Source organism: Macaca nemestrina, chromosome 2 (genome assembly GCF_043159975.1).
Source record: "Macaca nemestrina isolate mMacNem1 chromosome 2, mMacNem.hap1, whole genome shotgun sequence".
NCBI classification, from domain to species: domain Eukaryota; kingdom Metazoa; phylum Chordata; class Mammalia; order Primates; family Cercopithecidae; genus Macaca; species Macaca nemestrina.
The window spans coordinates 52,086,112-52,112,648 of NC_092126.1; the positions used below are offsets into that span (position 1 = coordinate 52,086,112).

At 41.9% G+C, this 26,537-nt stretch overlaps 1 protein-coding gene, 1 long non-coding RNA gene and 1 pseudogene across 2 annotated transcripts in view; 1 reads left to right on the top strand and 2 right to left on the bottom strand.

Moving 5' to 3' along the window:
* Positions 1 to 1,001: 1,001 nt before the first annotated feature.
* On the bottom strand, positions 1,002 to 12,362 carry LOC112423476 (uncharacterized). Its single transcript, XR_011619797.1, has 3 exons — positions 12,113 to 12,362; positions 3,906 to 4,083; positions 1,002 to 3,759 (listed from the first exon to the last, which is right to left on the bottom strand). It is a non-coding gene; the product is annotated as an uncharacterized lncRNA (long non-coding RNA).
* Positions 12,363 to 14,129: 1,767 nt separating this feature from the next.
* LOC105463670 (WW domain containing transcription regulator 1) overlaps positions 14,130 to 26,537 on the bottom strand; it is a 143,901-nt gene continuing 131,493 nt past the window's right edge. Inside the window, exons 5-7 of the mRNA XM_011710887.2 lie at positions 25,326 to 25,459; positions 23,498 to 23,610; positions 14,130 to 17,916 (exon numbers count right to left, since the gene is read on the bottom strand). Coding sequence (XP_011709189.1) covers positions 17,732 to 17,916; positions 23,498 to 23,610; positions 25,326 to 25,459 — 432 coding nt within the window. The 3' untranslated portion in view covers positions 14,130 to 17,731. The remainder of the gene's footprint in view (positions 17,917 to 23,497; positions 23,611 to 25,325; positions 25,460 to 26,537) is intronic.
* LOC112423482 (U6 spliceosomal RNA) lies at positions 23,121 to 23,216 on the top strand (annotated as a pseudogene).

Sequence of the window (26,537 nt, forward strand, 5' to 3'; positions counted from 1 at the left end):
CATATTAAGACTAACTGGTTTTATGAGTCAGCCACTAATAGGGCATCAGATCCATTCTGTTGATTTGTGTTCAAACTCCAACTCCACCACAAACCAGCTTAGGGGTCCCGGGACAGTTATTTTCAAAGTCTCAGTTTCCCCGTCTGTAAAAGGACACTTGAAAGACAGTCAGTCATACAGGAAATTTTGAAGTCACCAAGGGTGAAGCAAGGGCCTGTGGGGCTGCCAACATGACTGTGTGCAATAAGAAGGGCCTCAGGGAAGTCCGAGCCAGAAAGTCTCCCTCCTGCCCCTGCCAAGCTAATAGGCTGCACCATGTAGGTCAGGCACACTGAAAACTGGGTTTGTCAAAGCCAGCAATAAAGTAATTAATGGTCACCTACAGTGTGCTGGCCCCTGAGGGGCTAGGCACTGAAAACACAAAGAGTTAAACACTATAGTTTTGACCTCACTACAATGAGAATTCTGTAAGATCAGGGATTGTGGCAGGCACCTGAAACTCAATAGGCAGAAGCAAGAAAGGCATATAGACATTGAAGATCTCATTGCAGGAACTACACACACACACACACACACACACACACATATACAGGGTTTCGATTCAGTTTAGACCATTTGTTTTCAAACATGGCTGATCATCAAAATTACCTAGGGAATGTTCTAAAATTACAGATTTCCGAGCTGCAACCTAGACCCACTGAATCTACAAATCTGGGCATGATATATGGAAGTCTGTTTTTTGGTCAGTCTTTTTGTTTTTGTTTGTTTGTTTGTTTGTTTGAGACGGAGTCTCGCTCTCTGTCACCCAGGCTGGAGTGCAGTGGCACAGCCATCTCAGCTCACTGCGACCTCTGCCTCCCAGGCTCAAGCGATTCTCGTGCCTCAGCCTCCCGAGTAGCTGGGATTACGGGCACCCACCACCATGCCTGGCTAGTTTTTGTATTTTTAGTAGAGACAGGGTTTCGCCACATTGGGCAGACTGGTCTCGAACTCCAGACGTCGGGTGGTCCACCCGCCTCAGCCTCCCAAACTGCTGGGATTACAGGCATGAGCCACCACGCCCTGCCAGTCATTTCATTTTTTAAAGTTCACCAAGTGATGTCGAAAACCAGGCACTTTGAGCAACCATTGCCTTAGAACACCACCTGCAGGTACAAGGATGAAGACCGAGTCAGACCCCATTACTGCCTACCAGGAGCTCACATATCACAGGCGAATACAAGGTAGTACATGCTAAATACTAAACGGTGACCCAGGTAATGATGTTCCGGGGTAATGATGTTCTGAAGTTCAGAGATGTTGGGCTATTAGGACTGATTCACTTGCCTGAGTTCTTTGATGAGGGAATTTGAATGTGGCTAAGAGGCATCAATTCTTTATCCAGGGGTTTGCAGGGATTCATTATTTTAGATAAAAAGCAATTGTAATCATCATGAAATCTGCTCTCATTATTTTATAGATGAAGAACTGAAATAACTTTTGATGAGTTTTCACAAAAGGCCATTTTTCAAAACCAGTTACCATAAAGTTAGAGGAAATTGCTTACTATGGATAAGAGGACTTAAAAGGAAGAGACAGGAAACAAAGGGTAAAGATGAGTGCACCTCTCCCTTAGAGATCTCTGTATGCACACACACACCTCAAGGTTGGTCTTCAGACTGTCCAGAAACTTCTGTTATGGGAGTTGCCAACTTCATTTTGCTTAATGGAGTACATTTCTTTATTTTTCTATGCTTTGGACTACAAGTTACTTGAACCAAGAAAAGAATCTGATTCAAGTCTAGGTACTAAGGAGTACCTAACCTAGCACATATTCAGCAATTCATAAATTTGTTGTGTGAATGGAGGTGCCAGAGCCCTTGATTTTCTTTCTCCTGCACTCTAAGTGAAGTAGTGTCCTTTGCCCTGAAATAAATGGAATATTTCAACAATGAATAGACAAGGCTAGGTGCAGTGGCTCACACCTGTAATCCCAGCACTTTGGGAGGCCAAAGCAGGAGGATCACTTGAGCCCAGAGTTCAAGACCAGCCTAGATAACATAGTAAGACCCTGTCTTTACAAAAAATAGAAAAATTAGCCAAGCCTGGTGACACATGACTCTAGTCCCAACTACTTGGAGGCTGAGGCAGGAGGATTCATTGAGCCTGGCAGGTGGAGGCCATGATCATGCCACTGCACTCCAGCCTGAGTGACAGGCTAAAAAAAAAAAATTAAAAAATAATTTAAGGCTGGGCACAGTGGCTCACGCCTGTAATCCCAACATTCTGGGAGGTTGGCAGATCACTTGAGGTCAGGAGTTCAACACCAGCCTGGCCAACATGGTGAAATCCCGTCTCTACTAAAAATGCAAAAATTAGCCAGGTGTGGCCGTGGGTGCCTGTAATCCCAGCTCCTCGGGAGGCTGAGGCAGGAGAATCACTTGAACCTGGAAGCGGAGGTTGCAGTGACCTATGATCATGCCACTGCACTCCAGCCTGGGTGACAGAGTGAGACTCCATCTCAAACAAATAATAATAACAATAATTTTTAAAAAGAATCGACAAAACAAGTAGGAAAGTGGATGTCTATGTGAAAATTAAACATGAGGCTGGAGTGATCTCAGTACACAGATCCATAGTATAAAAATTAAAATTATATTTTCTATGACCACATTTGCTTTCTAGCTGTGTATGCCATTGCACCAGGCTTTACTTTGGGTCGTTCTTGGGATTTTCCACTCTGCCTTAGCATTCTACTGGGTTGATGAGCACAGCGCCAACAATCCACTTGAATAGAGGAAAGGAAAAAGAGAAATATTAGCAAGACAAAACCTAAATTATTATCTCAAAACACCACCCAGCTACACATATATAATATGCTCATGGACCTGAGCTATTAGTGATGATGGGAAGAAAGGAATGAAACGAATTTGTGGCTCACACTCAAACTCACCAGCCACATGTACAGTTGTCTGCAAAAAGCCATTATAACAAGGTGCTGAACAAAGAGTGTGAGTGACATCCAGCTTCTTCTCTCACTGTTCAAACCCGGTAGTGTCTGCCCAGGAACTGAGGACAGCTCTGCTCTGAGCAGATTAAGGAAGACACAGAGGCTCTAGAGGATCTCCAGATGGGGTAAAAACACAAAGGGTCAAATAGAGCGTTCCAAAACAAACATGATTCTTGAATCTACAGAGAACCAGGAGGCAGCAGGATATGGCTGAAGATTCTGGTTTGATCTCATAAAAAAGAAATCAAAACACATGCAGTGCATTCCAATTTAGTCACCACGACATGGAATAACTGTCTTGGCACTCAACTCTTGAAATGCAAGAAAGAGAATTCTAGGACATACCATAATTTATTCACAATCTAAGCATCCAAAGATGATATAGGGAAAAAAAGAAAAGAAAAGAAAAGAAGAAAAGAATACGTCCAGAGTTTAGAACAATTAATGGGGGAGGGCCACTGACATAGGCCCTCTTTCTATATCCACCTTTCTACGAAATTACTTTGTCCTGTGTTAGAAACATTAATAGTGTGACCTTGACTTTAACCCCATGTATCAGGGTTCAATCAGAGATCAATGTCTATGTATACACACACACACACACGCACACACACACACACACACACACATTTACTACAGGGATTTGACCTTACGTAATTGTTGGAACTAGTTAAACAGTCTCTGTAAGAGAGCCGTCTTCGTGTCTGGTGCTGGATCTTGAAGTCCACAGAGCAGGCAATCAACAAGGCAGTCAAACTTGGATGTAAAGCCTGAGAGAGAAGAACAAGCTGTAACCTGCAAGCATGAACTGCAGCCATGAGGGTGGACTGGAACCCTGTTCATTCTTGTTGCCTCTGACGGTATGGGTGTCCTGCAGAAGCTGGAGCCCTTTGTCATGCAGCTAAAGACACACTACCTGGCCCAGGCGACCCTGGCACTGAAGGAGAATCCTGGGGAAGATGAACGGTTGCAGGCCCAGCAGTCCTGTGTTAGCGTGGGGAGGCAGCGGATAGCAACCGTGCATGTGCGCTAAAAAGCAGATACTGCTTCTCTTCTGCCTCCAAAGCTCTCAAGAATCCCTCCTGCAGCGCGCCCTAACAGGAAACACAGGAAAGGGAATTTGGGGAAATGTAGTTCTGTTTAGCCTGGCACATTACCAAACGGCTGTACCCGATGTAGAGAAGAGAGTGGCTTTTTAGCTTTCTTGTCTGTGTATGTGTGTGGTTTCTTAGTCTGGGTCAGGGTTTCTCAACCTCTACACTATGGAAAACCTGCCTCATTCTCCCATGACACGCTGTCCATGTCTGAGTGCCTGTGTCACGTTGGGTCGCCTAACTCGCTCTTCCCCCTGGACTGAGAACTCAGAGACTATCTCATCAGCGTTTGCATCTCTTTCAAGCGCTGGGCCTGGCACATGGTAGGTGCTCACTCAGTGGGATGTTGTCATTGTTATGATGGTGTGACAAAGCTATTCTGCTCAAGGGAAAATGAAAGGGCTGCTCAAGCATTTTGGAATCAGGCCATTCATAATAAAAATAACCCCAGACCTTGGTAAGTGATGTGATTGCCCAAGTGGTTGACCACGTGTTCACAGCTGCCCATTTCTTACCCTCTGCTTTGTCGTGACCACATTTTAGTCAGGCCTCAGCTCTGCTTGCCCGAAAACCCCCTTATCAGTTTAGCTGGAGAACTGTTCCTTGTCAGTCTCTGCCCCCTTGCTTGTCCAACTTCCCGTTTCTGCTACGCTCTGCCCACCTCTCCCAATAAAAGAAAAGCTTTTTCTGTTTGTCTCTGAGACATTTGCAAATTCCTGAGATTGGAGAGCTTTCCCTATTGCAATAGTCCTTTTGAGTAGCGTTTCTTCTTATCTAAGTCCATGTTTGTTTTTATTTGACACAAGCCTATGATATAGAAACAATGATAAGCTCCATTTTGCATAAGAGTAAAGTGAGGCTTAGAAAAAATAAATAACTTTCCCAGGGCCCCCAAAACAGCAAATAGGAAATCCAGGCTCCAAAGCCAAATAAATGGTCCGACTATCTGAGGGTGAGTCCACTCCCTCAGCCACTGAGCTAGATTTCTCACCAATTCTAAAATCACCTACGAAGGAATGCTTGGGTTCCTACATAGAACTGAAAATAATAAAAAGTGTTTTTTGTTGTTGTTTGTTGGGTTTTTTTTGTTTTGACTGTTTTGTTTTTGAGACAGAGTCTCTCGTTCTGTAGCCCAGGCTGGAGAAGTGCAATGGTGCGATCTCAGCTCACTGCAACCTCTACCTCCTGGGTTCACGCGATTATCCTGCCTCAGCCTCCCGAGTGACTGGGATTACAGGTGCCCACCACCACGCCAGGCTAATTTTTGTATTTTTAGTAGAGATAAGGTTTTCACCATGTTGGCCAGGCTGGTCTCTAACGGCTGGCCTCAAGTGATCCACCCGCTTCGGCCTCTCGAAGTGTTGGGATTACAAAAGTGAGCCACTGCACCCGGCCAAAGTGTTACTTTTTTTACTGGCATAATTTTTACTGTTCATTTCACCTGAATTAGGGAAAATGATCAACTAAAATATAATCAGTATCAGTATTTTTATGCGATTACTCAAAGCACCTCTCATGAAGAGAACTGTACACAGCAGCCTGTGCTTACTCCTGTGCTCTTTATTTCCCGAGTCATTCTATTCAGTGGCTTTGCCTCATCTGGGTGGAAGAGGCCCGAATGCAGAGGCAGGTTTCTATAATCCTCAGAGTTAAAAGAAAAGGCAACTCCCTACGATCTCTGCTCTGTGACGGGCCGATCCTGTCCCTTCTTCCTTGCCCACCTCCCCTCCAAGAGCTCTCCCTCCGGTACAAACCCCGTCCTTTCACGTCCTTCAGGGATAGCTGTGCTATCATCACCTTATTTGAAAGCTGAGGAAACTGAAGCTTGAAGAGGCTGCACAACAAGCCAACTGCACTGAGCTAGTCAGTGGCAGAGCAGCCATTAAACCCAGGGCACCTCGACCTCAAGCCCAAGCTCCCCACCACCTGGCTGTCCTGCCTGGCCCCCTAAGTGTCAATACAAAGACGTCCAATGGCAGAACTACAGCTCTCCTGCACTCCACTGGTCAGGCAAGGGGAAGCTCAATAAACCGAGCTGGATGAAAAGGAGCAGCAAGTGCTGATGAAATGGGGCCAAAGGGGAAAATCCCCTGGAGGCTGATGTCAATGATCGGCAGCTAAACCTCCCATGCTACTTTTAAACTTGCCCATCTCAACTTTCCAAGCTTCTTCCGTAGCGCTTTGATTTCAATATTTCCCTGTGTGGCCTTTCCTGGAGCAGGGAGAGAACTGGGTGCTAACTGTGATACTCAGCAATGGTGTAGCCTTGGAAAGCCTCCCCATCTCTTTGGGCCTCAGTTTCCTTCTCAGTAAGTAAGAGCAATTGAGTCAGGCTGTTGCTAAGTTCCTCTTTAGTGCTATCTATCATGCTTTGGTTTTGGAGTTGTCATAAGTAGCCTGGGGCCAGGCGCAGTGGCTCATGCCTGTAATCATAGCACTTTGGGAGGCTAAGACAGGAGGATCACTTGAGCTCGGGAGTTTGAGGCTGCAGTGAGCTATGACTGTATCACTGTAGTACAGCCTGAGCAAGAGAACAAGATCCTGTCTCAGGAAGAAGAGGAAGAGGAAGAGGAAGAGGAAGAAGAAGAAGAAGAAGAAGAGGAAGAGGAAGAGGAAGAGGAAGGAGGAGGGGGAGGAGGAGGAGGAGGAGGAAAGAAGAAAGAAGAAAGAAAGAAGGAAGAAGGAAGAAAGAAAAAAGAAGAGAAGAGGAGAAGAGGAGGAATGAAGAAGAAGAAGAAGAGAGAAGAGAAGAGAGAAGAAGGAGGAAGAGGAGGAGAAGTAGCCTGGATTAGTAAAACTTGGGTCTACAGAGCTTAGCTCCTTTGTGGAGCTTTAAAAAAATCCCAGTGTCCGGTTCAGGTCCCACTTTCAGGTATATTAATTTGAGTTTGGAGGCCAGGCATCAGACATCAGTCCTTTTTATTTTTAACTCACCAGGTGATTCTAATAAGGAAGCAAGTTGGAGAACTGCTCTGGAGTGGTCTCAAACTCGATCCTGGAGGGCTTGCTAAATACAGAGTGCTAGCTCCCACCCCAAAGTTAATGATTCAGTAGGCTTGGGGGTCGAGCATTGCTTCTTTTCTTTTCTTTCTTTCTCTTTTCTCTTTCTTTCTTTCTTTCTCTCGCTTTCTTTCCCTCCCTTCCTTTCCCTCCTTCCCTCCCTCCCTCCCTCCCTCCCTTCCTTCCTTCTTCCTTTCCTTTCCTTTCTTATCCTTTCCTTTCTTTTTTGACAGAGTTTCTCTTTCATTGCCCAAGCTGGGATGCAGTGGTGCTATCTCAGTTCACTGCAAACTCCGCCTCCTGAGTTCAAGTGATTCTCCTGCCTCAGCCTCTCGAGTAGCTGGGATTACAGGCCCACCCCACCACGCCTGGCTAATTTTTTGTATTTTTAGTAGAAACAGGGTTTCACCATGTTAGCCAGGCTGGTCTTGAACTCCTGACCTCAGGTGATCCACCCACCTCACCTCAGCCTCCCAAAGTGCTGGGATTACTGGTGTGAGCCAGGGTGCCCAGCCTCTTTCTTTTTGTAGAGACGGAGTCTTGCTGTGTTGCCCAGGCTGGGCTCCTATCCTGGCCTCAAGCTATCCTCCTGCGTTGGCCTAAATGCCAGGATTACAGACATATGCCAGCATGCCCTGCTGGGCATTTCTATTAAGTTCCTTAATGATGCTAATGCTGCCAGCCCAGAGTCCACACTTAGAACTACAGAAGTGTTTACACTCTCTTAAGTGGTACCTATGGTCACATGAATTATTTTTTCACAGCCCTGGAGCACCTGAAGGTTTCATCGCATTCTTAAAGATCCATGACCCCAGAAAAATTAAGAGCCAGATTGCAGTCTAATCATGCATTGAAAGCTCTTTCTAGGCAGGATTTCACAGCAGATGATTTTGCAACTGGTTCAGTCTTGGAGTAGTTCCAAGGGTGTATATGTGTGTTTGCTTAAGCACCTGGGCATTGCAGGCTGTACGATGCCAACACACTTACCAGTCCACACTCAGTTTCCTACCCAGAAGTTGCAATACTAGGAACATCAGCATGGTTAAGAGAGTAAACATGACAACTTTTCCCAGCATCAAATGTGAATATTGTGAAGAAGTAGAAAAACAGGGAGAGGGGAAGAAAGAGAATTCCCCGTGATGCTATTGAAGCAGAAATAAAACCTCTGCAGATAATCCTGCTGCCTTGTGATGCCTATTGATGTTGGGGCCACAAACTTGGAAAATGAATGTTGTGCCATCACAATCACCCTAAGGATCAGTTACATAACATTTAATTAGCATAAATTATACTCATCCAAAATGTGGCATGTGAAGTTCATATGTAAACTTTAATGCATTTTTTATTCTTTAAAAATTTCCATTTTTTGAATGTTTGATAATGTACACAATACACTAGAACAGTCATTTTGTATTTAATTTATAACATTAAAAAATAAACAAGCAAACATACATACATTGGGGCTCCATGATGAAGAAAAAAGTTTGGAGATTACTCCTCAGGTGTCAGACATGACTGCACCAGAATCACCTGGAAGCTCACTGAACAAATGCAAAGTCTCAGACCTCAGTCTCTTTCAGGTTCAGGAGGTCTGAGAAATTCACATTTACACCAACAACTTGGGAAATTCTAAGGCAGGTGAGCCATTGACTCTACTGTGAACCCTGCTCTGAAAATGACTTTAGTTTGGTTTTTTTCTCTCTTTGTACTTAATAACTTTATTCTGACTCAAAAGCCATAGAGCTCCTCACCAAAGGACACACAGGTCAGTGCAAAGAAGGAAACAAACATGTCTGTATTCTGCATGTCTTTCTCTTTCCCCCTTCAGCAATGCCCCATCCTATTCCCAGCCCTGGTTGGTTGCACTCCCTGAGCCAGGCACTGGTCACTCACTGCATCGTGACAAAGCCACCTGCCGCCTGCTAATGGCGATTCGGCTCAGCCATTAGAGGGCAGCAGATAACAGGTCACTAAGCAGATAATTTCTCCGTGAGCAGGTTTGCCCATCTTCCTAAATAGTCCAATTTTTCTCGAATATTTTCTCATCAAGGAACATTTTCCAAAAACCTTATAAATGCAAGTCATGGAAGTGACAGCAAACAAGTCCAAGATGGCACTGCCCAAAGGAAAGGTTTCTGTCAGGCATGGCTCAAGGTGCTAGGTAAAAAACGAACAAAATCCTTGCTCTCATGCAGCTGACAAGTTAATGGGGACAATGGAAAAGTACGTTGTCTCTCACCGTTAGATGGTGGTAAATGATGCAGAGAAAGACATGGCCTGGGCCAAGAGAGGGAAAAGCTCAAAGAAGGGAATGAATATTTATTGACCACCTGTGAACAACTGGTTTTCACATAAATCTCTTCATCTTCAGCACTCTCTCACTGTACCCCTCTTTTTTTATTATGCCAATTTCACGTGTAAAGAAACTGAAGCTCCCGCCGAGCACGGTGGCTCACGCCGGTAATCCCAACACTTTGGGAGGCCGAGGCAGGCGGATCACCTGAGGTCAGGAGTTCGAGACCAGCCTGACCAACATGGTGAAACTCTGTCTCTACTAAAAATACAAAATTAGCTGGGCGTGGTGGCACATGCCTGTAATCCCAGCTACTCCAGAGGCTGAGGCAGGAGAACCGCTTGAACCTGAGAGGCAGAGGTTGCCGTGAGAGGAGATCATGCCATTGCATTCCAGCCTGGGCAACAAGAACAAAACTCAGTCAAAAAAAAAAAAAAAAAAGAAAGAAAGAAAGAAAGAAAGAGAAACTTAAGTTCTGAGACTTTAAGAAACTTGGCTAGGCCGGGCGCGGTGGCTCAAGCCTGTAATCCCAGCACTTTGGGAGGCCGAGGCGGGCGGATCACGAGGCCAGGAGATCGAGACCATCCTGGCTAACACGGTGAAACCCCGTCTCTACTAAAAAATACAAAAAAACTAGCCGGGCGAGGTGGCGGGCGCCTGTAGTCCCAGCTACTCGGGAGGCTGAAGCAGGAGAATGGCGTGAACGCGGGGGGTCGGAGCTTGCAGTGAGCGGAGATCGCGCCACTGCACTCCAGCCTGGGCGACAGAGAAAGACTCTGTCTCAAAAAAAAAAAAAAAAAGAAACTTGGCTAAGGTCACAGCATTAATGGATACCTGCACAGTGCTGAACTTGTTGTCGGAATGAAGGTGAATTGTAAAGGAGACTGCCCACACATGCCTTTTATTAGCCCTCACACACCCCGCCTTCTCCAGAACTCAGTATGCTACATGGAATGTGCCGGGCCTCCTCTTCCCCAATTAATATCTCACTCTTGTTTTGGTTCCCTGAAACTCTTATTTTGCTCTATGCTAATCCCATAAATTGGTTATCATTCTACTGTGCAGACAGTAATGACTGTTAATTTCTGCTAAGCCCACACATTAGTTTTCTCCATTTATAGCCCAATTGATCATATTACCATTCCCCAGGGAAGATATTTGGTGGAGGTGGGGGGCTTTTTCTGGATTTAGTAGTCCAATCCTAATGATAGAAATGTCAGCTTTTCTAGTTGGGTAATGAGAAATATGCATTCTAATTTGGCTTGCTGAACTTATGCCATTTATAAAGATTAGAGTCATAGTTAAAATATCAGTTTCTCTATCTCCTGTTATAGCTATCAGACTTGGAAGTGCTGTAAGAAAAGGAGTGTGGGCCGGGCGCGGTGACTCACGCTTGTAATCCCAGCACTTTGGGAGGCTGAGGCGGGCAGATCACAAGGTCAGGAGTTTGAGACCAGCCTGGCCAACACAGTGAAACTCCATCTCTACTAAAAATACAAAAAGTAACTGGGCGGTGGTGGCAGGCACCTGTAATCCCAGCTACTTGGGAGGCTGAGGCAGGAGAATCACTCTGATCACGCCACTGTACTCCAGCCTGGGCCATATAACGAACAAACGAACGAACGAAAGAAAGAAAGAAAGAAAGAAAGAAAGAAAGAAAGAAAGAAAGAAAGAAAGAAAGAAAGGAAGGAAAGAAAGAGAAAGAAGAAAGAAAGAAGAAAGAGAAAGAAAGAAAGAAAGAAAGAAAGAAAGAAAGAAAGAAAGAAAGAAAGAAAGAAAGAAAGAGAAAAAGAAAAGGAGTGTATGTTTGTGTACACGAACAAATGTAGAACATTTGTTCAAACACTAAGGAAGAAGATAGAATGGGAGAGTTTTATACCATAACAAAGGGAGCCTTTTATAGGTAAAGAGAATAAAGAATGAGACCTAAAAAGGTTAAGCAGATCTCAGGAGATTACAATTATATCTATTATTTCTGATAGTGCTGGCACTAGTGCCTGACTTGCAAGACTGAGGTTATTGAGGGTTTCATTTGTTTGTCTACTCATCTTCAGATCTCCTTTCTGAGAAAGCTGAGAAAACAGATGGAATTGAAAGACTAATTATAAAGATGTCAATTCTGCCTATTCCAATAATCCTATTCCAATAAAAATACACACACATACAGGAACTAATGATGCCTACTGCAGAACACAGTAGGTTGTCAGCATATATTGTTTCCCTTCCATTTCTCCTTCTGTGCCTTTGTTCACCAGTTTTCCATCCCCAGAATTCTCTGCCTTGGCTTCCCTGGTGTTACCTCACCACTAAGCCCCCGAATGATCTTTCTCTCCTGATCTTTATTAGCATTAACTTTGTGCTAAATACATAGTAGTATATAAGCTTTGTGGAGGCAGAGGCCATGATTTCAATTCCTTCCTATGCTCATAGCACCAAATAGATCCTTGTACAAGGAGAGGGTCACCAACTCCTCTCCATTTTGGTTCATCTTCACTTTTTCACTTGTTTTCTTTAAGTCACTCTACTATTAAAAATCCTCCTATGGCTTCTGTTGTATAGGATAAATTCCAACTCTGATTCGAAGCATACAAACCTTTTCAAGGATTACTCTCCATTCTACTTTATTTGGTCTCAACTCCCACCTTATTGCCCTCACACTCTCGCTCTCCAGGGCCATGGACCTTATGTCACTCCTGTTTTAAAATTCTGTGCTTTCAAGTAGGCTGTCTCCTTTACCTGAAATGCCTGGGAAATTCCTTGGTGAATAAGTCTCAGACATCGGGACCTATTTGCGACTGTTCACACCTCTTTTCCTTCTCTACCTTGAGCTCCTATAACTCTTTGTCCCATAATGTATGGCCCCGATTAAACCATGGGATTGAGTTTTCTTCATCCTTGTTTTTCCTAGGCCTATTTAGTGCCTTCAACATGCCAGGAGCTCAGCAAGTCTTACTGACGATCGAATTAATGGACTCTCTCTCTCTCTCTCTCTCTCTCTCTCTGCTGGTTGGTTGGTGTTGGTGACAGAATGTTGGGGGATGTCAAAGAAAGAAGGTCTTAAGAATTCTATATTCTTTGGTTCCCTCAGGAGAAACCAAATCCACCTTAGGCTCAGGGCCCCCAGACCCACCTGACTCTCTCCAACTATGAGAAACACCGCTAAGTGCCTGGAAATTTTGGTGAGAGGCTATTTTAGGAGAAAATGCTAATAATTTCCCAGATTAATGCTTACAATTGTCTTTTTTATAAATCCCTTGCCCCCACCCAGGGCCCCACACTCAGAGGAGCCCCACGCTTGGTTTAATGCTCTGCTGCCACCATCTTGAAATTCTTTTTTTTTTTTTTTTTTGAAATTCTTATAAATTTGAGCAACGGGCCCCATATTTTTATTTTTCACTAGATCCTGCAAATTATGTAGCCCATCCTGCCAATGAGTACATGATACATACTTCCCAACGTTTCCTGATTTGACAGTTTTTTGTTGCTGTTGTTGTTTTGTGTTTTGTTTTTGAGACCGAGTCTCGCTCTGTCACCAACCTAGAGTGCAGTGGCGCGATCTCGGCTCACTGCAAGCTCCGCCTCCCGGGTTCACGCCATTCTCCTGCCTCAGCCTCCTGAGTAGCTGGGACTACAGGTGCCCGCCACCGCGCCCGGCTAATTTTTTGTATTTTAGTAGAGACGGGGTTTCACCATGTTGGCCAGGTTAGTCTTAATCTCCTGACCTCGTGATTCGCCCAACTCTGCCTCCCAAAGTGCTGGGACGACAGGCGTGAGCCACCACGCGCCTGGCCCATTGGACAGTTTTAACACTGAAATTCCTGAGTCTGAAAAAGCCCTCAGTCCTGGGGAAACCAGGAGAGTTGTCACCCTTCTTCTGGTCCTCAAACTGCAAACCAATGTGCCATGCATTACTTTGACCTAAGCCTCCCTGACATATTCTATCTGTGACCCCTACAAATAAATATTTCTAAACGCAACTCTCTGCTAATTACAGTTGAAGGTTTTATCAACTCAAACTTTTAAGTTACAGGAAACCTATTTCAAAAAACAGTAGGAAAAGGTGGCAGAGTCTAGGTCAGTGAAAGAGTTCCAGCAAGCCTATGAGCCACTGGGGATCCAGTCATTATGTAAATTTCTGATTAGGAATGAGGTTGGTAAATTAGTCACCACCCAGTTTCATCTTCTATAAACTTTCAATTCACATTATTGAGCCATATTTCTACTGGGCTGTTTGTTTTTTTCTATTAGTTTATAAGAGTTTGTTGTATATTCTACACCATCATACCTGGCTAATTTTTGTATATTTTTGTAGAGACAAGGTCTCACTATGTTACCCAGGCTGGTCTCAAACTACTGGGCTCAAGCAATGCTCCTGCCTCAGCCTCCCAAAGTGCCGGGATTATGGGCATAAGCCATCGTGCCCAGCGAGAATTCTGTATTTTTGATGGTCTTGTCAAATCTGTGAGGGTGTTGGGAGGACAATGTAATTTTTATATATATATATATATTTAAAGGTATATTTTTTATTTTTTAAAGGTATATACATATATATATGTAAAAAACCTCAGTGGACTTTGTAAATAAAGTGGAAACCAGAATTCTGCAAACATTTAGAATGTTGAAGGCCAGGCACATGAGCCAAGAAATTGTTTGCCTACAGATTTTTCTTTCTTTCATTGTCTACCAGGAGGGTTACATAAGCCTACCTTCAGTACCACCCAAAACCCCCAGTAAAAGGAACACAGACAAATAATGAAAAGCCAAAGGCTCCAGTGGAAGTTCAATTGTCTTTATTTTTCTTATACAGAATCACAGAAGTAAAAACCAGTACCAAACTCCAGGTAAAATGGTTTGATCTGATCGATTTGGCTGCATACTTTTGGTACGCATAACATTCTAAACTTAAAATAGAAATCTTTATATTACAAAACATAGAAGTAAAATTTTAAAAAGTTAAAGTACTAGCACATATATGTGTTAGGAAAATGGTCTCTGTCAATTGCCCATTCTCCCAATTAAATTAACCTACGATTTCCTTTTTCTAACAGCTTATTTTTTTCATAAAAGTTGTACTTTGAGAAGTTACTTTCTAATTACATCATGAGAACACATCTTGTAATTAGCAACACTTCTGTCATTCTAGATCACTTCTGCAGAGAGCTTTTTAACCAAGCTGGCATCGACCAGCACAATCAAGTTTTTACTGTTTTACCTGCTTCCTGTATATGGTGTAATCAGTGAAAGAAATGGCATTTCACATCCTAAATAATATGGTGAAACACTGTCTACAAATTACTTAGATTTAACAGAATTGCAATTAGGTTTTGACAATGTATTTACTTCAAAACAAAATATCAGGAAATATCAGGAAAAAATATCTTGAAAGAAAGATCTCTGAAATTATTTTTCATTTGATATGCCTTTTCAGTGACAAAATTTGAGGGTGAAATGATGATGTTTACTGATTGATTTAGTACTAAAAAGACTAGTACTAAAAAGGCTAAAGACAGTTGTCTTATAATAAGAAATATAGTATAAATAGCACCTTATCAAGAATTCTGCAGGGGTTTTAACACTTACAATAATAGGAAATAGCCATTAAAAAGTTGCTCTAACTTTAGACTTCTAACTTTAGTGTTCTTTAACAAAGGCCATATTTTGTGGCCTTAAAAACAAAAAAAATTATATCTGGCTTTATCTATTAGTAAACACAAAGGGTCCATATTTCATTCTGAAAAAAAATATTTATTATATTCATTCATAAATGTTCTAACTAATTTAACTAAAAAAAACTTCTAGTATTTTCTAATGCCATAAGCTTACTAGAAAATTACTTCTAAAAATTGGTAATATAAATCATCAATGATTTAACTACTTAAAAAAAGAGGGGTATCTGTTTCTCTTACATTTAATAACCTGAAAATGAGTCTATAAAAATATTTTTTAAAAATACAGTAACACTGCTGAGTTTTGTTAGGTCCCTTGTTTTTTAATCATTTATTTATTTATTTATTTATTTTAAGCAAGAATGTACAACTCTTTTTGCAATTTTTAGCTAACAAAAGACAAAAAGAAATAGTGCTCCCTTCAATTTAGTAGCAATAAAATCATCTACCTTCATCTCTCTCAGAGGGCTTAGGGAGAGTGAAAGGAATTAGAGGAACATAAACCATGGGTCCTTCAGGAAAAAGAAGTCACTTCACAGTGATGGAGGCAACAGCAGGCTACGCTCTTGTCTGCCTGCATGCTCAGCATCAGCGTGCCCTGCCCCTCCTCCTCCCACATAAGGTGCACCAAAACCTTCTTTTCTTCTACCACAGAGTCTTCCGGTAATAAAGGTGGTAACAGAAAATTGTTGCTTTGTCCTTTTGGGGCATCTCTTGCATCTCCTACTTATTTTGCTTTTGGGGTACTATAACTCGTCTCTTTCCATTTCACAACTAGTATCCTTTCCACGATATTCCATAACTTCGCTACTTCATCTCTGACCTTTTCACTTGCCTTCTTTCCAACATGATCCAATGTGCTCTGTTCATGTATATTCCGGTAGATCAAAAGGAATCTTATTTAAGATCCCCAACAAATAAGTCCCCCATGGAAATTGAAAGTGTCCTCTCAGAGACTCAAATTATTAATGTCTTTCAAAAAAGATTAACTTCATAGATTATAAATAATATTAGTTTGAAATATTAAACAGTTGAGGACTTCATTGGCAATGCAGGCAGACTGCGTGCCAGTTGAACATGATGCTCTCTCAGTCCTTAAAAGCTAATAAAAAAAATGGTTTTGGTTACATAAGAGGTATTGAATACATATTTCATGCCTTTTTTATACCAACTGTAGCAAACAGGGTTAGGATAATATACTTAGGAATCAATTTTACTGAATTCAGAAACATGTTTCTCCACCATACACCCTCAAAGGGCATTTTTTTTTTTACACGTCAGTCAGAGATCTGCTTCATCCTTCAGTTTCATAGATAGAATTATTTTAAACACTTGAAATCTAGAAAGCAAACCTGACAAGGCTTCAGAATTTAAAAAGCAACAGCTCACTGTGTGTGGTATGCTATCAGATTGAAATCTATGTTGTCCTGATGTTTTCAGAGTTATTTCAAAAGACAAAAATACAGTTGCCACTGATTTATCAAAAACATTTGGCTACCTTTTATCATCAGCTACAAAATTACAGTGCTTTATAAAATAAACATTAAGGCTGAGCCCAGTGGCTCATCCCAGTAATCCCAGCACTTTGGGAGGCTGAGATGGGTGGGATCACCTGAGATCAGGAGTTTGAGACCAGCCTGACGATGACGGTGAAACCCCATCTCTACTAAAAATACAAAAAATTAGCTGGGCGTGGTGTCGGGTGCCTGTAGTCCCAGCTACTCGGGAGGCTGAGGCAGGAGAATTGCTTGAACCCGGAAGGTGAAGGTTGCAGTGAGCCGAGATCGTGCCATTGCATTCCAGCCTGGGCAACAAGAGCAAAACTCCATCTCAAAAACAAACAAACAAACAAACAAAACCCACCATCAAATTCTAAGCTGCAATTTTTTAAATCCCAAGTTGTAATATTTCAAAACCTTTTGTTTGAATAAAATGCTCATAATTAGTACCAAACTGGTCTCTTTCACAAGATCTATAGTGTAAGAACTGTGACTAATGCTGCTGCTGCTACTCTCCTGCTGGAGGGACTAAGTTGTCTAGATGCTCTGCAGTAAAATAACAAAGGATAAGCTACAATAAGACTGTGTGCCTTTGTAAATACAGACTAATAAGAGCCATCAGAGCCAGCATGGATTCAAAATTACATTGTATTCCATACAGTAGAATTTTACTATCCATACAATGATTTTTAAAGCTCAAGTTAAATAGTTTTTAAAGCATTTGGTACTACTGTCATCAATACAGTTTTTGAAACTGTAAATCAGGTCTGATTTTGTGCACATTTCCTGGACCACACTGCCCTCAGAATTAACTGCCTGTGGTCAGCTTTTCATGGTTTAAAATCAATTGGTGTATAAATTTCAATTAACACTCATAAAGCTTAGCCACGGGGCAGCAGAGAAGAAAGAGAAAAGTATTCTGCATAATCAATCCTGCAGACACAATTCTGTATAATCTGTCGCAAGAATGCAGGCTTGCAGAAAACGAAAATATAGTATTTATTTATGTTTAACTTAAGTTACTCTCAATCGAAACCAGGCAATGATTAAACTGGCAACATAAAAAGGAGGGAGCACGAGTCATGGAGGCAGAAAGTGGTGCACCTGCAGACTTGCTCTGCTCCATCACTTTTTCCAAGAGGCCCAGGAAATGTAAGGTCATGGCTACATCCAAGTTACAATGGTAGTGATTACAGCCAGGTTAGAAAGGGCTCACTTTTGTTCAGAGCAGACTCTACATCATTGAAGAGAGGGATCAGGTCTTCAGATTCCAAAGTTCCTAAGTCAACGTTTGTTCCTGGAAGACAGTCAAGGAAATCAGGGAAACGGGTCTGTTGGGGGTTGATGTTCATGGGTGTTTGTCCTGCGTTTTCTCCTATAACAGAATGAAAAGAAACCATTTTAATTCCTTCTTTTAGGCTCTTGAAGGAGGAACTGTTCAAGTATTAACACAACACTCACCTTCATGTCTTCAACTACCATATTATTGACTCTTACTCATAGGAGGTACAGAGATGTGGAAGAAATCGAAAATTATTTCTGGACAGATGTGGTCCAGAATGGAAAAGGCCAAGGAGATAAGAAAGGAGCATGTGAAAGGCACTGTTGATCTGATCTATGATCTGTGCCTTCCCATGACAAAGGTGTGAAGAACTGTTTTACAAAAGAGTAGAGAGGCCCTGTCTGTAATAAACGCGTTATTACAGAACTATAATCAACAGGTTTCATTGTAAACTTGTGTTTATCCATACCATCCTTCTTTATGTTCAAAGAGAATGATGTGAAGCTTCTTTTAACCAGGTAAATAAAAAGTTGTCTTCATTGATGGCTTTAGGCATTATTTATAAAGGGAGTTCTGCAGGCGTTCTCCCTCTTTCTGCTAATACCTGCACCCTACAACTATCTACCTTTCTCACAAGCATATGAGCCAAAATGCATATAAGCATGCTAAGGCTTTGAGTCTTAGAGTAAAGAAATCTTTTGCTGTGCAGAAGCTCTTTAGTTTAATTAGATCCCATTTGTCAATTTTGGCTTTTGTTGCCATTGCTTTTGGCGTTTTAGACATGAAGTCCTTGCCCATGCCTATGTCCTGAATGGTATTGTCTAGGTTTTCTTCTAGGGTTTTTATGGTTTTAGGTCTAACATTTAAGTCTCTAATCCATCTTGAATTAATTTTTGTATAAGGTGTAAGGAAGGGATCCAGTTTCAGCTTTCTATTTATGGCTAGCCAGTTCACATGCACCCTAGAACATAAAGTATAATAAAAAGAAAGAAAGAAAGAAAGAAAAAGAAAGAAAAAAAAAACTTTAGTGCATATCGAAATAAAAAATAAAAAAAGAAATCTTTTGTTTTCTTTAAGCCACTATTTCCTAAACCCATTTAATCACCTAAACCTACTTTGACAGTATGTGTATCCTAATAAAATTGAAGTTCTACAGAACACAGTTGAGCAAATGCTGTACTAGAGGAAAAGTAGGTGTCTGGGATATGACATGAAGAATATAGGTTCTTTATGTGTAATAGTATGGGACAGAATGCACTACTGACTTTTGTGTCATTAGATCGAGCTTTGTGACTGTGTAAGCTTAGACACATTTAACTTGCTTGATTCTCAGTTTACCCATCTGGAAATTGGGATTATAAGCACCTTCTACAAAAGTTGGAGTACAGTGCCATACAGTGTCTGCCACACATCCGTGGCTCTAGGTGTCATTGACATATACAAAGTTATATACATATAAAAATATGATAAATGTTGATTGTCCTGAGAGAAAGAAAAACCTAGGTCTTCAGCCACTATTAATTATACAATATCAAAACAACAGGTTAATTCAAACAGTCTCAAACAATTTTCTGAAGAGATAATATCTACTTCAAAAATTGAGAAGCATTGATAACTAAGGTCAGCTTCTACCATAACGTCATTTTTTAAAAACGTGTTAAATTATCTTTTGTGTGTTACAAGTGCAGTAGCCTTCCTGAAAAGTATGCAGGGAAGTTCCACTATTTTAAGCAAAATTGCAGAAAGTTCACTTTAGCAATCTGTGTTTTCCAAGGAGAAAAATTATATCCTTCCAAATGATGAAGAAACCATAATCCAATTTGGATTTTGGTGATAGCAAAACACAATGGCTTTTCTAGAAGTCACAAAATATCAATGATTCCTGGACAATATTTTACAGTATTTTCATTGCAAAGGGCAGTAATCTGAAAAATTAAATCAAATTCAACAATATGACCTCAATACAGTGTTACTGATATTGAAAAACAACATAAAATAAAAAACAAAATCCAAAATAACTTTCTTCTACTTACTAGAGTGTAACAGATAAAAATGAGGCTCTAAAAAGTATCTGTTCTAAAAAACTATCTGATCTGAAGTGCTGGATGTCTTTTTTTCTCTTTATCTCCAGTTAGAATCATTCATTTCTACTCATTTCCCATTTTAACTTTCAAATACTCAAAATATAATTGTTAGCCAAGCAAAATCTCTGTTTTAAAGTATTCCTAGGCCGGTTATAGTGGCTCATGCCTTTAATCCCAGCACTTTGGGAGGCCGAAGTGGGTGGATCACCTGAGGCCAGGAGTTCAAGAACAGCCTTGCCAACATGGTGAAACCCTGTCTCTACTAAAAATATGAAAAACAACAACAAAAAAAAAACAAAACAGTGCCAGGTGTGGTGGCACACCCCTGTAATCCCAGCTACTCAGGAGGCTGAGGCCCGAGACTCGTTTGAACCCAGGAGGTGGAGGTTACAATGAGCTGAGATCACACCACTGCACTCCAGCCTGGGTGACAGAATGAGACCTTGTCTCAAAAAGAAAAAAAAAAAAATCCTCTTATCCTTTCTTCTCAGGATTAAAGGCATGAGGATACTGGCTAAGCTTCTTCATTAAGGTTAACAATCTTAAACTAGAAGCAGCTCTGCAATCTCATAGTAATATTTTTGGTCTTTGCAGTTTATCCACTTAGAAAGTGGAAGAGACAAACAACATAAGGCAATTCTTTTTTTTTTTTTTTTAAGATGGAGTTTCGCTCTTGTTGGCCAGGCTAGAGTGTAGTGGCACAATCTCGGCTCACCGCAACCTCTGCCTCCCAGGTTCAAACAATTCTCCTGCCTCAGCCTCCTGAGTAGCTGGAATTACAGGCATGTGCCATCACGCCCAGCTAATTTTGTATTCTTAGTAGAGATGAGATTTCTCCATGCTGGTCAGGCTGGTCTCGAACTCCTGGCCTCAGGTGATCCACCCGCCTCGGCCTCCCAAAGTGCTGGGATTACAGGCGTCAGCCACTGTGCCCAGCCACAGGGCAATTCTTAAAAGGGTGTGATTACTGCAGAATATTCTGGAAGGATGGATGATTTCCCAGCTCTTGCTCATGTTATTCCTTTTACTGGATCTTTGCACCAAGCCCAGCTGTTGTTTCCATGTATGTTTTGCAAATGGAGTGCTCAGCTGGCTCGTTTCCCTTCAGCATGTGGCCAGCGCATGGTCCACGGCCTGACAGATCTTTCCTAGCTACATTTGAGCTCTGCCTGCCCCCACAGCTTTCACTCATCTTGTTACTGTATAATTACATTTCTCCCCTTGAGAAGATTTATGTCCAGTTCCTACAAAGACTTCACAGAGGTGGCCCCACACTCAACGAGTTGACTCTCACTTAACCAGGTTAACCTGGCACTCTGACACGATCAAGTCCATTGTGTGCGTGACATCAGCCTTCTTACTGGAGAAGAGCACTTTGAGCTGGGCTCTGTGATCTCATGACTCCTCACAACTCTGCCATGACCATATCACTCCTACTTTATGGGTGAGAAATCTGAGGCTCATGGAGGCTATGTAACTTACCCAAAGGCGCTACTAGGAATGGAGAAGCAAGGATTCAGCTCAGGCTGCCTGTTGGCTGAAACTATGTTCTTTTCAGGACATCATTTAATTCCACATTATGGCTTCAAAATAAAACGCTCCCTACTTACCCACTTGAGGTTATTTTAAAGAGACATAGAGTAGAATCCATCCTCTTTTATGGTTTTGTTTTTTTGAATGCCAAACTTAGATTTAGATCTCCTGAACTTTTTTCCTTAACTTTGCTTTTTATCCTTACAGGCTGCCCAGCGTTTAGAAGATGATAGTAAACAATTATTAAACATAGAAAGGAGCCACTTTCTAAGGCTATTCCAAAGACAGTAAAATAAATCTCACACTCAAAAAACAGAGAGAGAGAGAGAGAGAGAGAGAGAGATAAAGGGGCAGGGGGTTGTCGGCGGGGATGGGGAGGAGAACTTAAGTAATAAACTTGTGACTCCTCACAAGACAGTCTTTGCAATCTTCTCAACGCAAAGATGACAACCTACACGAAAGACACGGGGGGAGGAGCTTTAATTTACTGCATTTGTAAGACACCTGGCTATGAGTTTGACTCTTGGTCTTTCCAACAATTTAGATTCACAACACAAAGAGGAGCCATGTAAGAGTGGAGTGCAAAAAACCACAGGCACTATGGCAAACACTTTGGGGGAAGCAATTTTTTATTTTCAATACAAAACAATTCCTTTTCTATCATCAATGATAATGGAGGAGGAATTTGCATGAATAACTCCAAACAGTGGACACCCTGCTGTCATTCATTTTTGGTTCTAGAATATCTTCTGTGAGTTTATGACTTTCATAATTAAGTCTAGATAAGGCTAATAAGACTAATTTCAGTTTCTGCAATTAGAAGTCTCACTCCTTGAGAAAAGAAGAAAAAGAAAGGTAATCAGGAAGCCTGCTGAGGCTGGACCTGAAGGATGCACAGGCTGGGGGACACAGGCTGGGACTCTCTTCTCTTTAATTGCCGAGGGAGGATGTCGTTACCATGTTGGAACTTGGAACTGACAATTTTGAATCCTCTGAGCTGCTCAACATTCCAAATGCCCACTGCCATTTTCTTTTCTTTTCTTTTCTTTTCTTTTCTTTTCTTTTTTTTTCTTTTTTGAGACAGAGTCTCGCTCTGTCGCCCAGGCTCGAGTGCAGTGGCCGGATCTCAGCTCACTGCAAGCTCTGCCTCCCAGGTTCATGCCATTCTCCTGCCTCAGCCTCCCGAGTAGCTGGGACTACAGGCGCCCGCCACCTCGTGATCCACCCATCTCGGCCTCCCAAAGTGCTGGGATTACAGGCTTGAGCCACCACGCCCGGCCCCAATTGCTTTTCAAATGCAGTGAATGACATGAAAAAATTTGGGTACTGGAACTATAAACCAGTGTCACTTTCCAGGAGAAAGGGTGGCCCATATACTACAACTGAAAACTAGAACAGCACGAATACCCCACTGTGGAACCATGGCAAAGCAGACAGTGGTGTCTTGATGCAATTGTGAGGAAGGGACTATATGGAGCAAAGATGAATTAAAACACACACACACACACACACACAGAATTTAAAATCCTGTGCCCAGATGTAAAACTATACTTGTGTAATCTATGAGGAAGGGGCTACAGTTTATTAATAGTGCCTGGGGGTTCAGTGGCTTTTCAGTTGTTATTTGATGTTGTTTTTGAGATTGTGTGTTTCTGGTTGGATTTTAAAATTGAGATGACCGTACTCACTTTGGCAGCACATATACTAAAACTGGAATGATAAGCATGGCCCCTGCATGAGAATGACATGTAAATTGATGAAGCATTCCATTTTTTTTCAACATTTTTATGGACACTAGGAACTACTGGGAGTGGGGAGGAACAAGGGGTGAAAAACAAACTATCGGGTACTATGCTCACTACCTGGGTGACGAGAGCAATCATATCCCGAACCCCAGCATCACAAAACATAACCATGTAGCAAACCTGCACGTGTACCCCCAAATATAAAATAAAAGTTGAAATTATAAAAAGAAAAGAAAAAGAAAATTGAGATGACCGAAGAGAACATTTAAAAAACACAAGCCCACTGTAAGTGCTTGCAGGCTTTGCTCCTACCTGTATCCATCTCATCCACGTTGCTGAGGAAGTCCTCCGGAGTTGTGGGGACACTGTAGCACCCTAACCCCAGACCACTGTCAGTGCTCTGCTCCCTCGAATGATATGGCCCTCTGCAGAGCAAAAGATGAAGAAACTTCAATGCAAGCCCACTAAATAAATCTCAAAATTAAAACACAGTCACAAAAGCTCTAAACTAGTGTAGTTGTGCCATTCTGCCCAACTTTCCAGGTTGGGGAGGAAGGAAAGTTTTAATTTTGAAATACATATCCTCATGAAAATGAAAGTAATCAGGTGTGGCCATTCACAGTGAATTGACACTGATTTCCTTTTCACCTCAAAATAACCATTTAAACACTCTTCGACATACAGAGTATGACACCATTTATGTAAAACTTAAAAAAAAAAACAGAAAACAATGTAGAATATTGCTTATGGATACATACACTAAAGGCAGTAAGAGGTATAAAAGTCTGTGTGATGGACACATACCAGTTTCTGAATAATGGCTACCACTGGGGACAGAAGGGAAAAGAAATGAGATTTCAGTGGTGGGGGGGGGATGGATTCAAATATTAATTGTAATATTTTATTTATTAAAAAATAAGGTTAAATGAAAATATGGCAAATCTGGGTAGTGGGTACATGGGTAATTCACATTATTCTTTGTACTTCTCTGTATTTCAAATACTATAAAATTAACAACTTGAAACCTCCATTACTTATTATTTCAGCTTCTGTTTGTTTTTATCTCTATCTTTAATAATGTTCATAATTGTATTTGTTTGTTTGCCAGATGTCTCTGCAAGGGCAGAAGAAAAGGCATAGGAAATACAGAATTGCCTTTTTTATCTGATTTAAAAACTACTTCTGCTCATGAAGATATTTCTGGCTAAATTCTCTTTCCTTTTTGCTCCTTTGTTTTAATTACTTTTTAAATTGTGAAATTATTTTAAACTCACATAGAAGACACAGCAAGAGTACAGAGAGTTCCCATGTACCCTTCACCAGCTTCCCCAGTGATAACATCTTACATAGCCATAGTGCAATTACCAAAACCAGAAACCTGACATTGTAGAATACTAATTACTAAACTATAGATCTTATTCACATTTCACCCTGAACATCATCTTTTTTTTTTTTTTTTTTTTTTGAGACAGAGTTTCACTCTTGTTGCCCAGGCTGGAGTGCAATGGTGCAATCTCGGCTCACCGCAACCTCCGCCTCCCGGGTTCAAGCAATTCTCCTGCCTCAGCCTCCTGAGTAGCTGGGATTGCAGGCATGCACCACCACGCCCTGCTAATTTTGTATTTTCAATAGAGACGGGGTTTCTCCATGTTCGTCAGACTGGTCTCGAACTCCCGACCTCAGGTGATCCGCCTGCCTCGGCCTCCCAAAGTGCTGGGATTACAGGCATAAGCCACCGCGCCTGGCTGAACATCATTTCTTAATTGTTCTGTTCTCAACTTGCCATATGGCATGCTTTTATCCCCTGTTGGTTACATAAAACCACAAGATTCTTCCAAGTATAAGTACTAAACAACACTATCATGTTTAAAAAATATATAAATTCATGCCCATTTTCAAATTCTTGACTAGGGGTTTACTCTATGTCCTATCACTAATTTTTTAATTTGGAAATTTTTTTAAAAGGTAGATGACTTCCCCTGCCTTTCTATTTTCTGCCAGCTCCTCCCACTTCCTCCCTTTATCCTCACCCTCAACCCTCAAGTTCTCCACCTCTTCCCAATGTAAACAAAGATCATATCATAGTCTAGATCACATAATAAAGAGAACAAAAATAAGTGGCCCCCAAATATTAACTTACCCATTGAGGAAAGGATCTGAGCTATTATTAGTGATGGATCTCATGTCTGGGGTCATCGTGGGTGGGTTGACAGCAGCCTGAACTGGAGCAAGAGTCTCAGCTTCCATGGGGAGCTGTCGACAGAGGGCAGCTTCCTACAGAAGTAACAACAGTCAGAGTGGGAAGCAAGAGTCATTCACTCATTGTCACAAGGCATGGAGCAGAGTGTATGTCACATCAAAACTTTTCACCAGGCCGGGCGCAGTGGCTCAAGCCTGTAATCCTAGCACTTTGGGAGGCCGAGACGGGCAGATCACGAGGTCAGGAGATCGAGACCATCCTGGCCAACACGGTGAAACCCCGTCTCTACTAAAAAAATACAAAAAACTAGCCGGGCGAGGTGGCGGGCGCCTGTAGTCCCAACTACTCGGGAGGCTGAGGCAGGAGAATGGCGTGAACCTGGGAGGCGGAACTTGCAATGAGCCGAGATCACACCACTGCGCTCCAGCCTGGGTGACAGAGCGAGATTCCGTCTCAAAAAAAACAAAAACTTTTCACCAAATACAAAGCACTGTGTATTTACTCCCAGCAAGTCAAAATCACCAGGTAACCACTGGTATTCTTTCTCTGAAGAAAGTCTTACAGACATAAGTCACTTCACATTCACAAAGTTAATGGGAAGCTCAGCTATTATTTGACCTAAGGGCACTTAACTGTTGCAATCATCCCACCCATGCAATTATTTAAACACCCAAATCATAGAAAGTCCTCTCAAAACACTTCTCAGAGACAAGGCTATTTCTATCTCAGGTTCTCAAACCAAATCTACATCAATCAAAGCAATCAGATTCCTCTGGACTATAAGGTACATTCTGGTCTTTGCCACTTACAGGCCAGTAAAACTGTGGAATTACAGAGTACAGGCTCTACATTAAATTGCATCTGGAAGTTTTATGTTTACAGACAGGAAAGCAAAACAATGAGTTGAAAGTTTACTTTGAAAAGCCAATCAGTGGCCAGGGGCGGTGGCTCACGTCCATAATCCCAGCACTTTGGGAGGTCGAGGTGGGCGGATCACTGGAGCCCACAAGTTCGAGACCAGCCTGGGCAACATGGTGAAACCTTGTCTCTACAAAAAACACAAAAATTAGCTGGGACTGGTGTTACTTGGGAGCCTGAGGTAGGAGGAGCCTCGTGCCTGGGAGGTTGAGACTAAAGTGAGCAGAGATCACG